The sequence below is a fragment of the Emiliania huxleyi genome (assembly GCF_000372725.1).
Source record: "Emiliania huxleyi CCMP1516 unplaced genomic scaffold EMIHUscaffold_324, whole genome shotgun sequence".
NCBI classification, from domain to species: Eukaryota; Haptophyta; order Isochrysidales; family Noelaerhabdaceae; genus Emiliania; species Emiliania huxleyi.
The window spans coordinates 77,970-91,679 of NW_005199568.1; the positions used below are offsets into that span (position 1 = coordinate 77,970).

At 64.8% G+C, this 13,710-nt stretch overlaps 5 protein-coding genes across 5 annotated transcripts in view; 2 read left to right on the plus strand and 3 right to left on the minus strand.

Moving 5' to 3' along the window:
• Window positions 1-1,867: 1,867 nt before the first annotated feature.
• On the minus strand, window positions 1,868-3,673 carry EMIHUDRAFT_74893 (hypothetical protein; the record flags this gene model as incomplete). Its single annotated transcript, XM_005773847.1, has 6 exons — window positions 1,868-2,086; window positions 2,177-2,258; window positions 2,473-2,596; window positions 2,754-2,862; window positions 2,953-3,387; window positions 3,473-3,673. The coding sequence occupies 6 exons, from the start codon at window positions 3,671-3,673 to the stop codon at window positions 1,868-1,870; spliced, it is 1,170 nt and encodes a 389-aa protein (XP_005773904.1).
• A 2,188-nt stretch (window positions 3,674-5,861) lies between these two features.
• EMIHUDRAFT_241163 (hypothetical protein) lies at window positions 5,862-6,535 on the minus strand (the record flags this gene model as incomplete). The annotated part of the gene is made up of 2 exons (XM_005773848.1): window positions 5,862-6,281; window positions 6,353-6,535. The coding sequence occupies 2 exons, from the start codon at window positions 6,533-6,535 to the stop codon at window positions 5,862-5,864; spliced, it is 603 nt and encodes a 200-aa protein (XP_005773905.1).
• A 1,031-nt stretch (window positions 6,536-7,566) lies between these two features.
• EMIHUDRAFT_368723 (hypothetical protein) lies at window positions 7,567-8,235 on the plus strand. The gene has a single exon (XM_005773849.1). It carries the CDS (start codon window positions 7,609-7,611, stop codon window positions 8,011-8,013), a length of 405 nt encoding a protein of 134 aa, XP_005773906.1. The 5' UTR covers window positions 7,567-7,608; the 3' UTR covers window positions 8,014-8,235.
• Window positions 8,236-8,607: 372 nt separating this feature from the next.
• Window positions 8,608-9,342, minus strand: EMIHUDRAFT_117159 (hypothetical protein; the record flags this gene model as incomplete). The annotated part of the gene is made up of 3 exons (XM_005773850.1): window positions 8,608-8,732; window positions 8,910-8,989; window positions 9,143-9,342. The coding sequence occupies 3 exons, from the start codon at window positions 9,340-9,342 to the stop codon at window positions 8,608-8,610; spliced, it is 405 nt and encodes a 134-aa protein (XP_005773907.1).
• A 2,952-nt stretch (window positions 9,343-12,294) lies between these two features.
• Window positions 12,295-13,710, plus strand: part of EMIHUDRAFT_444453 (hypothetical protein) — a 4,618-nt gene continuing 3,202 nt past the window's right edge. Inside the window, exons 1-4 of the mRNA XM_005773851.1 lie at window positions 12,295-12,588; window positions 12,836-12,946; window positions 13,148-13,334; window positions 13,557-13,625. Coding sequence (XP_005773908.1) covers window positions 12,317-12,588; window positions 12,836-12,946; window positions 13,148-13,334; window positions 13,557-13,625 — 639 coding nt within the window. The 5' untranslated portion in view covers window positions 12,295-12,316. The remainder of the gene's footprint in view (window positions 12,589-12,835; window positions 12,947-13,147; window positions 13,335-13,556; window positions 13,626-13,710) is intronic.

The following is a 13,710-nucleotide window of genomic DNA, read 5'->3' on the forward strand; positions in this document are numbered from 1 at the left end:
CCGGTGTTCAAGAGCGTGCTCGCGGGTGTGAGCGTCCTAACTAAATGTATGTGTGTGTCTCGCGCCTTGCTGGGGGGGAGCGGAAAGGAGGAACCTCTTCCCAAGAGCACCACTCTTGGAGCGCCGCCACTACCACCCAGAGCGCTGCAAGCAGCGCCGGGCAATGACGGCTTACCGCCCACCCAGCCCCCCCTCGGCACACCCCGGCAGCCAATGTGTGACGGCTCGAACCCGCTAAGCCACCCCGCAAGCGGGATGGCCCGCCACTCGAACCCGCAAGCGGGCGTACGAACCGCGAGCGGCTCGCACTCGTGACACGCAGGCGTCCGACAGACGGCGCCGGGGCTAGGCGACCGAAGAGGAACTACGGCAAGAACCGCACACCACCCGCTGACGAGGGTTGGACCCGCGTACCAGGTTTCCCCTTAACTGCAAGGACGCCCCCTCTACTCGGAGCTAGTGATACGTGATACGGGAATACGTACCGCCCCCACGCAGTACCTACACTACTCGACGAGAATACAAGAATACGCAGCTGCTAGACGCCTGCACTACTCGACGATAATACAAGAAGAATACGCAGCTTGGAAGTTGCAGACGCCTATAAAGAAAAAAACAGCAAGCTAAATTTCGGCGGCTAAAAAGCAAAGGACGGGCGCTTTTGATCGGCAAAGCAAAGTTAGGGAGGAGGTGGTGAAGGACCTTGGGGCGGCGAGGGAGGAGGCGGCGAGGGAGGAGGCGGCGAGGGAGGAGGCGGCGAGGGAGGAGGCGGCGAGGGAGGAGGCGGCAAGGGAGGAGGCGGCGAGGGAGGAGGCGGCGAGGGAGGAGGCGGCGAGGGAGGAGGCGGCGAGGGAGGAGGCGGCGAGGGAGGAGGCGGCGAGGGAGGAGGCGGCGAGGGAGGAGGCGGCGAGGGAGGAGGCGGCGAGGGAGGAGGCGGCGAGGGAGGAGGCGGCGAGGGAGGAGGCGGCGAGGGAGGAGGCGGCGAGGGAGAAGGCGGCGAGGGAGGAGGCGGCAAGGGAGGAGGCGGCAAGGGAGGGGAACGGATCGGCGGACAGACGGCCCGTTTTTCTTTTTTTCGTGCACGCCACACTCGGATCAGCGCTGCTTGTTCCAGCGCTCGCTTCTCTGCTCCTTGTCGCAAGCACCGCTCACGGCACCAAAACACGGCGATATGTCGAACGACCCGCCGACGAAGGGTCAGAGAAGCGTGAGATTCGACGAGGCGGCTATACGCGACGATCGCATCGCTAAATGGCAGCGGCAGCGGCGAAATGATGTTCGTCGGCTGTGGGCCAGCATCTTTGTTCTGTTCGCTCTGCTCTTCGTCGTTTCACGCATTCCGCCGCCGCCGCCACCACAGTCGCCGCCGCCGCCGCCGCCGCCGCCGCATATACACATATATCGCTCACCGCCACCGGCATCGTCTCGCCAGAAGCAGAACCCAGTGCGCACCAAACCGCGTAGCAATCCGCCTCCCCGCCCAGCAAAAGTGAACGCCATGAAGGCGAAGGGGAATCGGTCGTACACGCCTTAAAACATGTGAGTTGCGTGTGACTCAGCATGCGCGATATGTCGAATGTGCGTCAGTGACAGTGTGTGTCACACTGTCAGTCAACGTTCACGTTGAGGTCGTTGCACCGTACGAATACGAGTAGTTGCAAGTAAGGCTCTCAGTCTGTGTCTGTCGGTCCACTCCCGCTGTTTCCCTTCCCATGTGGTCCACGCGAAATCGGAAATGCACCACGTGGCGGCCGCAAGTTCCGGTGAACCAAGCTGTGTGTGAACTTCTCAAGTTGCCGCATGCCGGCTCACTCTCTGTACGTACAATCGGGATCTTGCGCGAGAGCCCGCAGCTACATACTCAGCTCTAACCACACTGTGCGCAGCTCTCGCCCTCCCGCCTCCGCTCCTCCCTCCACACCGAGTGCAGGTACCGCTGCCCGCCGTCGCACAGCACAGTGACGATCGTGCTGCCCGGCGGCAACACCTCCGCAGCACGCAGCACTCCGACGCAATTCATCGCGGCGGAGCCGCCGACGAAGAGCCCCTCGTCCCGCAGCAGCCGCCGCGCCATCGCACACGACTCCTAGGCGCACACCGCCCTCGTGGTGAACGGACGCCGCTCACATGAACATGGGAGGGGGGCCGCGCCATCGCGTGCGGCCTCGTCGCTCACACGAAACGCGGCGTCGATTCGAGCGGCCGCGAAGTTGGCGGTGAGGCGGTCGCACCCGACGCCCTCCATGATGGTGTCGTACCTCACAAGAAAAAAGAACTCGTACGGGAAAAAGAAGTCGCAGCGCACGCCCTCCACGATGGTGTCGTACCTGATGGCGAGTGGAGGATGACCCAGAGCTACGTGCGCCGGCCGACGCCCTCCACGCCGGTGTCTCGCACCTGACAAGAACAAAGAACTCGCGGCCGCTCGGAGCAGCGTCTCACCCCCGGCTCCGCGACGCTGTTCTGCCGCACCGGTTCCGGCGCGCCGTCCGCTCCTGCTGCTGCGGCGCATACAGCACGCCGTGCTCCACGCGGTGGAAGAGGGCCGAGCCCGGCGGGTCGGCGAGGAAGACGCGCACCGACGGCTTCCTGCGTGCTGAGCCCGCCATCCTCAGGGCGGGAGGGCGGTAGAGTGCCGTGTATCAGAGCGCCGCGTGAGTACGAGGGGGTGCGAAGACAGTGCGCACGGCTGAATACGGCCGAGTACGGCCGCATACGTGTCCTCTCCGGCGCTAGTTGGGAGACCGGAGTACGTATTCTGCTTCTGGGGTCGGCTTTCCGCCGCTTGAGCGTGCGCGAGACACCGGCGAGCGTGCCTCCGGTGCCAGCGCCCATCACAAAGGCATCGACGGTACCGCGCGTCTGCGCCTGCAGCGGGGAGGGGCCCGCGAATATCGTCCAACCGAATCCACCTCCTCGCATCCCGCCCAAACTACGCCAGCCACGTCCAACCGGCCAATCTAGCCGTGTGTGGCACTCGCGGCTCCTCTGCGCCCAGATCTCAGCCGCCGTCCCCGCCTCGTGCGCGCGCGTGTTTGCCAGGTTCTCAAACTGGTCGGCAAAGATGGAGCCGTCGCCGAGGGCGGCGGCGCGCGCCCTCGCCACGTTGACCGGGTGCGCCGCGTCCGCGATCGCGGCAGGCCGGACCAGCTCGAGCGTCGCGCCGAGCGCGGTGATGAGCTCGCGCTTCTGAGGCGACACGTCGTCTGCGGCGACGAGGTGGCAGCGGTAGCCCTTGGCGGCGCACACCAGGGCGAGGGAGATGCCGGTGCTCCCGGCCGTCGCCTCGACGACCGTCCCGCCCTCGCGCAGTGCGCCAGCCGCCTCGGCCTCGGCGACAATCGCGGCCGCCACCCGGTCCTTGGCGCTGCCGCCCGGATTGAGGAACTGCGCGCGGCCACGGGCGCGCGGTGTCGGCGTGGTGCGGCGGCACGGGAGGCCGCTGTGACGTGGGGCGAGAGCGGAGGCGCACCTCAGCTTTGGCGAGCACGCGGCAGCCGGTCGCCGCCGAGAGGGACGGCAACTCCAGCAGCGGCGTGTTGCCGATCAGATCGAGCGCGTTGGAGGCGACGCTGTCGTCGCGCCGAGGCCGGCGGCGCTGACTCCGCAACAACAGGAGGGCGACGCACGCGAGACCGGCCGTGGCGGTGGCCGCGCCAAAATAAGTTAGCATTTGTGGAAGAAGAATTTAAAGCCTACATGCGCTTCTCAGCTCACCGGCCCTGGATGTGAGGTTGCCGACTGCACTCCAAGTGCTCCAAGTGCCTCGCTCAAGACGGGGCCGAAAGAAGAAGAATTTAAACAAAAGACTCGCTAGACAGCAGACAGGCTCGACACAGGTGCGAACTGGCGCGTGCTAATACTATCACCGGCACACCACCGGAGCCGCCAACAAAGAATTCTAGTCTATCTCCAAGTGCTCTCGAGGTTCTCGAGGTTGATATCCTTTGGCCGCGTTGGGTAGCGAGGATTGGTGTGACGCGATCCACGCAGGCGTGGTTTCTGGCGGCCGACCGTCAGTGCACGGAGTTGCCCCTTCTCCGACTGCCCCGGCTAGTTCACGAGTTTCGCGGGAGTGAGTGACCCCATGCGTCAAACCTGAGACCTAGCGCGGGTGGGTTGGAGGGGGCTCGCCCCGTTCCTCCCCATCGGGCCGCGTGAGCGGCCTCGCCTCGCAGATTCGTTTCTCGCGCCTGGGTCAGGCGCGCGGGGCATCCCCCGGGTCGCTCGACCAGCGATCCGAAGAGTGGCCGCTATGCGAAGGAAAGAGTGGGGCCCTCGGGGTACGCCTCCGTCCGGCCCCCTCCGAGGGGGGAAGGGAATTGCGGGGTCCCCACGGGCGCCTCAGTTCGGCCCTCCCGAGGGGGGGGAGGGGAGCAAGGGGGTGGGGGGGTCGGGGCGGGGGGGAGGGGTCTCGGGTTTCTCTCACAGCAGACAGGCTCGACACAGGTGCGAACTGGCGCGTGCTAGTACTGGAACAAAGAATTTTTCCGTTTGTGTGTGTGTGTGTGCACACACACACTCACACACACACACTGTGTGTGTGTGTGTGTGTGTGTGTGTGTGTGTGTGTGTGTGTGTGTGTGTGTGTGTGTGTGTGTGTGTGTGTGTGTGTGTGTGTGTGTGTGTGTGTGTGTTTTCTTTCTGTTTCTTTCTTATTTATTTTTATGAACACACGTGTCCCTCCATTCACACTCTCCGAATCCTTCTGGTCCAGTGCCCGTCTTCTCAGCCCGTCGTCGGTCCTGCCGGGCTGTTTCGTCTCCTAAGACGTTCTACCTACAACTGTATGCCCAGGCGGGGAAAAAGCAGGACCTCAAGGCAGGCTTGGTTGGCGCATGGCGGCGTTTCGAGGATTTTAAAGCCTACAACTTGAGAGAGAGAGAGATCTCCTACAACTTCGGCCAGCAGTGATCTGTGATCTGTGAGGGTCCGCCCGCAGGCGCATTTTGTATACCGAGGCGGTGCCCGGTGCCGAGCGCAGGCAGAGCCCACAGGTCGGACCTTGAGACAGCGTTGTAGATCCCTGGGCGAGGGAGGGTGATGGCGTCCCCGTCGGGTCAGTCAGGGCTGAAGGCGGGGGAGACCAACCCGATCTCTCCGGCGTCCCGGGAGCGTGATTGACACCTCCCCCCGTGCCAACAGCCCCATGGAGGTAGGCCGCTCGTCTAGCCAATCAGCCTTAAGCGAGCGGCCTGGCCGTTGGAATGGCCGGGTGGAGAGAGGGGCGGAGTCGGCTCGGAAGCGCGACTGCAGCCACGGGGACTGCCCGCCCACTCTCGTCGGGTTGAGGGGAGGACGACTGTCTCCGCAGGCGGACCTCAGTTACGAGCCGCCCTCCCCTCGAGGCCAGCGCACGTGGGGCCGACGCGATGGGCGCCATCTCCGCCTTTGAACGCAAGGAGGAGGAGTCCTTCCTTGGCGGCGATCCCGAGGACGTGGCCATCTGGGCCGTGGCTCGTGAGGCGGCCCGCTCGCTTCAACAGTCCCTCGTAGCCGATGACCCGACCAACCGCGCTCAGGACAAGGCCTACTCGAAGAAGGTCGCGGCTCTGCAGAGAGCGGCAGCGCGGACGCGGCGGATGTATGGCGAATCCTCGCGCGACTTCGGTCGCTCCATGGCTTACTTTGGATGGGCAGACATCTGACTGACGGCGAGCGCGAGCCGACCTCCGTCGTCCGTGCTCCGAGACGAGTGGCGAGCGAGGGGGGTTCCGCTCAGGGACAGGCGCATCCAGGACGGTAGTCGGTAGGTAAGTGTGGCGTGTGAGATTTGTGGAGCCGGGTTGGCGGCGGAAAGTTTAAAGCGCGAGAACAACGAACGGCCAGCTCACACACCTAAACTTTCACCAGCTGCAGATCTATAAATCCCGGGCACCGCCAACGTCCGCCAGCTCGCTCTCTGGCGGCATCCGCAGCGGCGCCATCCGCTCGGGCGCCTCGGCAGCCTGCTCCTGCTTGGTCGGATCGCACCACACAACCTCGCGCAGCAGCACGCCGTCCTTGTAGCTGAACTGGTAGATGGCCGCTTGCCGGTACGCCCGTGCCAGCTTCAGCACCTGCGCGCGCGCGAACCTTCGCTCGTCAGTGGCAAAGGCGACGCAGAAGCCGTCCTCTCGCCAGCCCTCCTCGGCGCTGAAGCCAAAGCTGTGCCACCACGCGCGCGGGACTGGCCGCAGGCTGGCAATGTCGGCCTGCAGCTTGCGGTTCGCCTCGCGGTTTACAGCCGCGGGCGCCGCCTCGCCCATCGGATTGTGCGCGGTGAGCGCGAAAACTGCGCTCTTGGCCAGAACCTTTACTCGACACCTTCGGGCGGCGCCGCGCCGGGCGGCAGAGGCGCGAGGTAGAGCACCCCGTTTGGAGCGGCGATTCGCTCGGCACCCGGCACGGCTATCATCCCGTCGATCGCCGCTCCCCACAGAGCGCTGAGCGACTCGTCGGAGGGAGCGGCGGCGTGAAGGCTGCTGCGGACGGCCGCCGTGGAGGAGCCGCCAAGAACCGCGAGGGCGGCGCGCACGACCGGACGGCGGAGCATCGGGACCGAAGGGTTATCCGGTGGCCCAGTCTTGTCGGCCGCGTGGAGGCCCTGAGCTCCAGGTCTTCAACCAAACCTTCAACAACTACTCCGCCGATAACGATTGGGGTGGGGGCCCCAACTCGTGAAAGGCCACTAGTTTCTCGAAGCCACTCACACGAGGACTCACCTCCATGACACTTCCATCTTCTCCCCGGACCTCGCAGCTCGCTGCGTGTGGTTTTATTTATCATGGACGCTATGGCGTCTAGGACGCGCCTGTCTTTCACCGCCTCGTTTAGCGAGCGCTCTGCATGGCAGCGTGCTCCTCTTTTGCTGACCGCCAGAGCGGCGGCAGCACAGATTTCTGACTCCCCGCTTCGCCTGTCCTCCTTAACCGTTTTCTGATTTGGGTCGACGCGAAGGCGCGCTCGGCGAACAGGGGATCGCAGGGCGGGGCGACAGTACGTGACGGGGTGCGCTCCGGGCTGTTGTTCCTAGCTCGCCACCTTGGGCTTCCCATTTCCATCGGGTCCGTGGTGGCGGAGGCCGCAGCGCCGCCGGGGAGGAAGTTGCGGCGCGAGCGCCGCTCGGGCTCTCTTCCTATCAAGGTCTACTGCCACTTCGAGGAGTTGGCCGCGTCTCCTGTCGACACGCCCGCTCGCTTCTTCGCCCGGTCGATCGTACTGGGGCTGTTCTCGAGTCTTCGAATGGTGGACATCCTCCGGGCGTGCATCGGTCCCCTCGAGGACCTGCAGTGCGTCATGCTCGTTACTTCCTTCTCCAAGGACGGCGCGCCGATCGACGTGTACCTTCCGGCGGAAGGCTTCCTTGGCGCGTGGGCATGGTGGCCCGAGCACCGAGCCGCCCTCCTGGGCCGGCCATACTTGCTGCCCGCCTTCGCGGCGCCGCGCGGCTACGCGGGAGACGTCCGCTACGCCTCCGACTTCCTCGTGGACGGCCGCGTCGCCCCCAAGGCGCACGCAGTCCGCTCGCTCTACGTGCTCTCGTCCGAGCCGCCGCTGCGCATGGGCCAAGAGCGGTGGTCGGAGCTCGGCTGCACGCCCCACTCGTCTCACGGCTCTCCAGCCGACATGGGGGCCGTCGTCTCTCACCACGCGCCGCCCGACATCGCCTTCACGCCTCAGGACGAGAATGAGATCTGCCATTGGCGTCGCCGCGCCCACGCCAATAGCGGCGACGGCGAGCTGACGCTCGAGGGCGCTATCGCGCATCTCGCTCCGCGGCGGCGCGGCCATGCGGGCGCTGCGCCTAGCGTCGCGGCCCCTCCGGCCGTCGCTGCTGACGACCAGAGCATGCGTGTTCGGTACACGGCGGGCGCCAACCGCGAGGGCCGCCGCCGGGCGCAGCTTCGTGTGCGGCGTCGGTGGATTCTAGCCGTTCGCCGTGGTCTGGCGCGTTTCGGGCGGCCGTGGACCGATCTTCCTGGCGACCGCTCCGACTACGACATTCTCGTCGATCTTCCGGCGGCGCCGTAGCGCGCGGGCCTCGTCCCTCTCTCTCGTCGGGTCTCGTCCCGCGTCCCTGATGGGCTGTCGCGCACATCCGTCCCTCTCTTTCGTCTTCATTGGGTGTCGAGTCCCCTCTGCTCTCGCTCCTCCACTCTCTGCTTTGGGATGTTAGCGTGCTCTCGTACCGTGAGTACTCTCCATGTGTGGAGTCACGAGTCTCGTACGCATGACGGACCCTTTTACCATTCCAATGTATCCTCACTCGGATACTAGGATGTGTGAAGCGAGATAAACTAGTCCGCCGATAACGATTGGGGTGGGGGCCCCAACTCGTGAAAGGCCACTAGTTTCTCGAAGCCACTCACACGAGGACTCACCTCCATGACACTTCCATCTTCTCCCCGGACCTCGCAGCTCGCTGCGTGTGGTTTTATTTATCATGGACGCTATGGCGTCTAGGACGCGCCTGTCTTTCACCGCCTCGTTTAGCGAGCGCTCTGCATGGCAGCGTGCTCCTCTTTTGCTGACCGCCAGAGCGGCGGCAGCACAGATTTCTTTTCTCCCACCCACCCTCTCCAACGTGGGGTCGACTCGTACTACACAAGACTGCTCTCGTCGAATCTAGTCCACAATCTCTCTCATCATGCGGCGGAGACGTGCCGCGATGATGTCGCCATGGCACCGCTTCGGCGCGCATGCGCACACCAGCCGGATTTGCTCCCCAGCCAACATGCGCTTGAGCACTCCTGCGAACGCATCCTCTCTCCGCTCTCGGGTGACCTCTCTCGCGCCCTCGTCGACCGCCAACGGCGGGCAGCGGCGCCCTGCAGCCTCACTGGCCGTCGCCCTCTCCTCTAGTATCTCTCGGTAGCCGTCTACGACCGCGTCCCTCTCTCTCTCTCCTCTCATCACCAGCGGGTTACCGAACGGCGAGCCCCGCCGGATGTCGACGTCGCTCGGGGAGCGCTGGCGGCGATGGTGCTTGTTCACCACCACCACCGACCTATGATCATTCTGCCGAGGTCACACGCGTCTCCCGGCGTGCCAACGCGCTGGGCGGCGCCATGCGTGCCCCTACTCTTCGTTAGCCGCGGGTGCCTCCGAGCGCTCCGCCGTCTTCTTCTTCATCTCGGGCGGGTGGCGGTACTCGTTGCACCTGCGCTGCCGGTACGCGTGGCACGCGCCGTCCTTCTTCCAGGCGGGGCAGATGGGCAAACCCTCCCACGATGGCTGGCGGGGCTTCTTCCCCCCCTTGCTCGCGGTGGGCTCCTTCGCGGCTTGCGCCACGTCCTTCTTCGGCGGCGCAGGCGCCTTTCGCTTGTCCTTGCGAGCCGCGATGAGCTCGGCGGAAGCCATCGTGGCGACTAGCGCCGCCGTCAGGCTTCCGCGCCGCGCCGAATGCTGCGCGATCAGCTCATTCCAGATGGACCTCGCATACTCCTCCTGCTGGCTCGGGGCCAGAGGCCCGAGCGCAGCGACGACGCGGTCTACCGACGAAAGTACCGTATTCGGTACTATCAAGAAAGACACCGAAAAAAGTCGCCGCGGCAGTCCACGACGAGCCAGCCTGCTGCCGGCTCGCACGGCAGCCTCTTCCTATGGACCAGCCTCGACTTCCATACAGTCAACATTTTGTCGCTGCGTGCTCGTGGCGAGCTGTGGCGGCGGTCGAAGTTGGCCCAGATTCGACGACGAGCGCCGGACGATAGTACCGCCTCTGTTCGCCCTGTGCATGTCAGGCCAGGCTGCAGCAGGCACTACCAACGTGCTGCCCTGTTGCAGCCTGACTTTGCCCACTGTGCACAGTCGCCAGAGCACCACCACCGCCCGGCATCGTGTCACGGCGAGCTCCTTCTGCGCCCGCTCGCGAGGCTCTCGCGCTGGCACACTTTGGCCATCTGCTGCTCGCGTTCGGCGAGCTCTTCTCCGCACTCCTGCCACGGTGCCGTCACCACACACCTTCTGGCTGGCCTGAGCCGCGCGGGGTCGCCGGCGGGGGCAACGCGTCGACCTCTCTCTCTGGTGCACCACGGGCCGCAACGGCCTGCTAGCAGCGTGCGCGAGGAGGCAGTGTGCCGGCACAGTCGAGCCGGAGCATCGGGTTCTTGATGCATCTGGGGTCAAGTTTGACCTTATGTGGTATAATATGCAACAATAATGCTATGCTCTCACCCAGCCTTTTGAGATATGATCCCTCAAAGTCGAATTTTCGTTTACTGGTGACCATAGTACCGTCTGTCCGGTTCGCGTTTCTTCAAACGAATCCTTTAAAGTCTCGACCATCACTAAGCTGCTTATGTGGCACCGCAGAGGCTCCCTTGGGGATGCCTGAGGCCACCCCAACCACTCACTAAGCCGTACGTAGACGAATTGGGCGCTACTTTTTTCGTTTACCCACATTATGCGAGTAATAAGGGCGCCGGGGGGGGGCCCTTGCGAGACACAGGGCCGTTGTCTGCTGTGCCTTTTGTGGTGCTAGTTCGTGCCAGTCTGCTGTGAGAGGGGCTGGGTCGTAAATTCTTTCGTGCTTACATTCTTTCGCCCAGTCCCATATGTATGTATGTCCCACTTCAACCAAACCTTCAGCCTCCGCCAGGGGGCGTGGGAACCCGTCGGGCGCCCGGCTACAGTGGGTTGCGGGCATTAAGAAAACGTCGCATTAAGAAACCCTACCAAGCGATTTCCGCAAAAATCTAAGAAACCACGGGGCGCCGCAGGCGCGGCCCCGAGAAAAGGCCAGACACGAGTGTGAACGGGTCCGGAGCCCCAGCTGCAGCTCAAAATTTCTCTTCGCCTGGGCCTGCGGCAGCGCACTTGTCACTTTTCAAGTCTGCGGTGTTCTGAGTGGAGTGGTCAGTGGATGGAGGCGTGTGTGCGTCTTCCCCTCATCCAGAGAGCCGACTCGGCGGCAGACTCTTGGCATCGCCCTCGCGGACCGAGCTTTAACACTCTTCTTACCTAAAAATCCTTCGGGCCGGCGCTCTGGCTTGATTGAGTGCCCCGCCCGGAGCTAAGAAACCACGGCGTGGGGTGGATGAGGGTTGTGGAAAGGCTTAGAAACGGCGGCGTGCCGCGGAATCCTGTTTTCTTAATGCCCGCAACCCACTGTACGGGAGGCGCCGCCTCACCCACCGAGTCGCGGACCTCGAGCGGGCGGCCATGACCATCCCTGTCGGCGTCACCGTGAACGTCGTCAACCCGGGCGGGCCGCTGCACGACGACTCCGAGACGGTGAACGAGTCGGAGGTGGAGTGGCTCGAGGACGACGAGGCGTAGCGCAGTGTCACGCGATCGTTATACACACGGCGCCCCCCTGGACGGCCACAAGGCGGAGGACCAGGCCGAGGGCACCAACGTGGCCAAGTACTTTGACCGCGGATGGTGCTACACCGAGGGCAGCTGGGCGGGCCTGACCAAGGGCAGCAGCCTCTCGCTCGACCTCGGCAAGATGCGCGACGGCGAGGAGTACGACTGGAGCAGCCTTCGAGACGACTGCGTCCAGGACGGCGGCCGGCGCCCTCCGCTGCTGCCGTCTGCGTTCGCGGCGGAGCTGGAGACGAAGAGCTTCACTAACGGCAAGGAGGACTATCCGCTCGTGAAGCGGCTGTACGAGGACGCCTTCCAGGAGCAGTTTGGCAAGGCGACCGTGCTTAAGTACTGGAACCTCGGCTGGGGCGACGCGGAGGCGGCGCAGCTGGCGGAGGTCCTCGCGAGCGGGGCAGCGCCGCGGCTCGAGGTGCTCAATCTCGAGTGCAACGAGATTGGCGACGAAGGTTGCAAGGCGCTGGCCGCCGCTCTTGGCAAGGAGGGGGCAGTGCCGCGGCTCGAGGAGCTCAGTCTCGGCGAGAACTTCCAGATTGGCGACGAGGGATGCAAGGCGCTGGCCGCCGCCCTCAAGGAGGGGGCCGCCCCGAGCTTGAAGGCGCGAGACGCCCCCCTCGCCACACGCCCCTTCCACGCCCAAAGCTCATCGCGCCTCCCCGCTCGCGTGCAGATGCTCGTCGTGGGCTACTGGTTGCGTGACGATCAGCGTGAGCAGCTGGTGGCCGCGTGCGAGGAGCGGGGGTTCGAGCTGTAAGTGAGAGAGGGGCTCCCACGCGAGCGCTGGCACACGACTGCTGGCACACGACCGACACACCGAGATCTCACTGTGCCGCGGTGCGCATGCGTTTGTTTTTCTCCTCTCGGACAATCCTCACCACGCCTGGCGCGTGTGCCCCGTTCGTCGCCCTCACCTCCTTCTCCAGACCGCCGTTTTCTCATGAGGCGTGCTTGAAAAATTCTTTTCGGTCTGGCCGCTCTCTCTCTCTCAAAGCAACAACGGCCAGCGATGGCCGGCAAGCAGCCCAAGGACGCCTTCCCGCTGCTCAAGAGCGCGGAGATCCTGCAGTGCCTCAACGAGCTGGGCATCGCCTCCTCCGAGGACGATCTCCTCCACCCGACCGGCCTCAAGGTGCAGCACATATACGCGTCGTTCAACGAGCTGCTGCTGCACCGGAAGCGCGAGGACATGGCGCAGCCCGACTTCGAGGGGCTGCAGGAGCTGGAGTTCCCGGAGCTACACGAGCAGTCCGTCCCGATGATCGGCTTCCTCTCCGCCTGGTGCGCATCCCTCCCTCGGCGCGGCTGGCGGCGGCGGCGGCGCACGTCGCCCGCGCGGCGGCGCCGGCCCTCTCCCTCTCGCGCCGCGCCGCGCCGCTCTCCCAACCGCCACCCCGGCCGGGATGCATCCCCGCGCGGCCACGCCCGCCCCCACCCGCCCTCCTTCGCCCTCTCTGTACGCCGCCTCTCCCTCGCCGCCGAGCGCGGAGAAGTCGGGCGCTGACGCCGGCTCTGCCCCTCTGTGCAGCCAAAAGCTGATGGCGATCGCGGGCGTGGGCGACTTCACGATGAGCGACCTCATCAAGCCGGAGGCGCGGCGAGTGCGGCGCAGCCTCTCCGCCGTCATCAACCTAGCAAAGTGCCACGAGGACAAGCTGCCAGGCCTTTCCTGGACCTTTCCTGGACCTTTCCTGGACCTTTCCTAGGTACCACGAGGACAAGCTGCCCGGCCTTTCCTGGACCTTTCCTGGACCTTTCCTGGACCCCTAGGTTTTACCACGAGGACAAGCTGCCTCGCCTTTCCTGGACCTTTCCTGGACCTTTCCTGGACCTTTCCTAGGTACCACGAGGACAAGCTGCCCGGCTACATGCAGTTCTCGCAGGAGACGGACGCGCTGCTCAACGCAAAGGCCTCCCTCGAGGAGGAGAGCGAGCGGCTACTCTCCGCGCGCAGGCAGGCGGAGCAGAGGCGTGCCGAGGAGGAGCCGGCGCTGCAGCAGATGGAGGCGGAGAACGAGCAGCGGCAGGTCACCGTGCGCGAGCTCTTCAACTCACACACGCACTCACACACACACACACACACACACACACACACACACACACACACACACACACACACACACACACACACACACACACACACACACACACACACACACACACACACGCACACACACACACACACACACACGCACGCACGCACACACGCACGCACGCACGCACGCACACAGCCCCCGCCCTGACCCCAGGTCACCGTGCGCGAGCTCTTCAACTCACACACCGCGATCCTCAACGAGTCGCACGCGCTCAAGGCCAAGGTGTGTCTCGCGCCTTTGGGGGGGGGGGGACCTCTTAGCGCCATTGTTGTGTATCGCGTCTTGGGGGGGGGGGGGGGGGGGCTTT

What these genes read in the sequence shown, in the direction of transcription:
- EMIHUDRAFT_368723 (XM_005773849.1), top strand. Translation starts at nt 7,609, where the DNA reads ATGGGGGCCGTCGTCTCTCACCACGCGCCGCCCGACATCGCCTTCACG.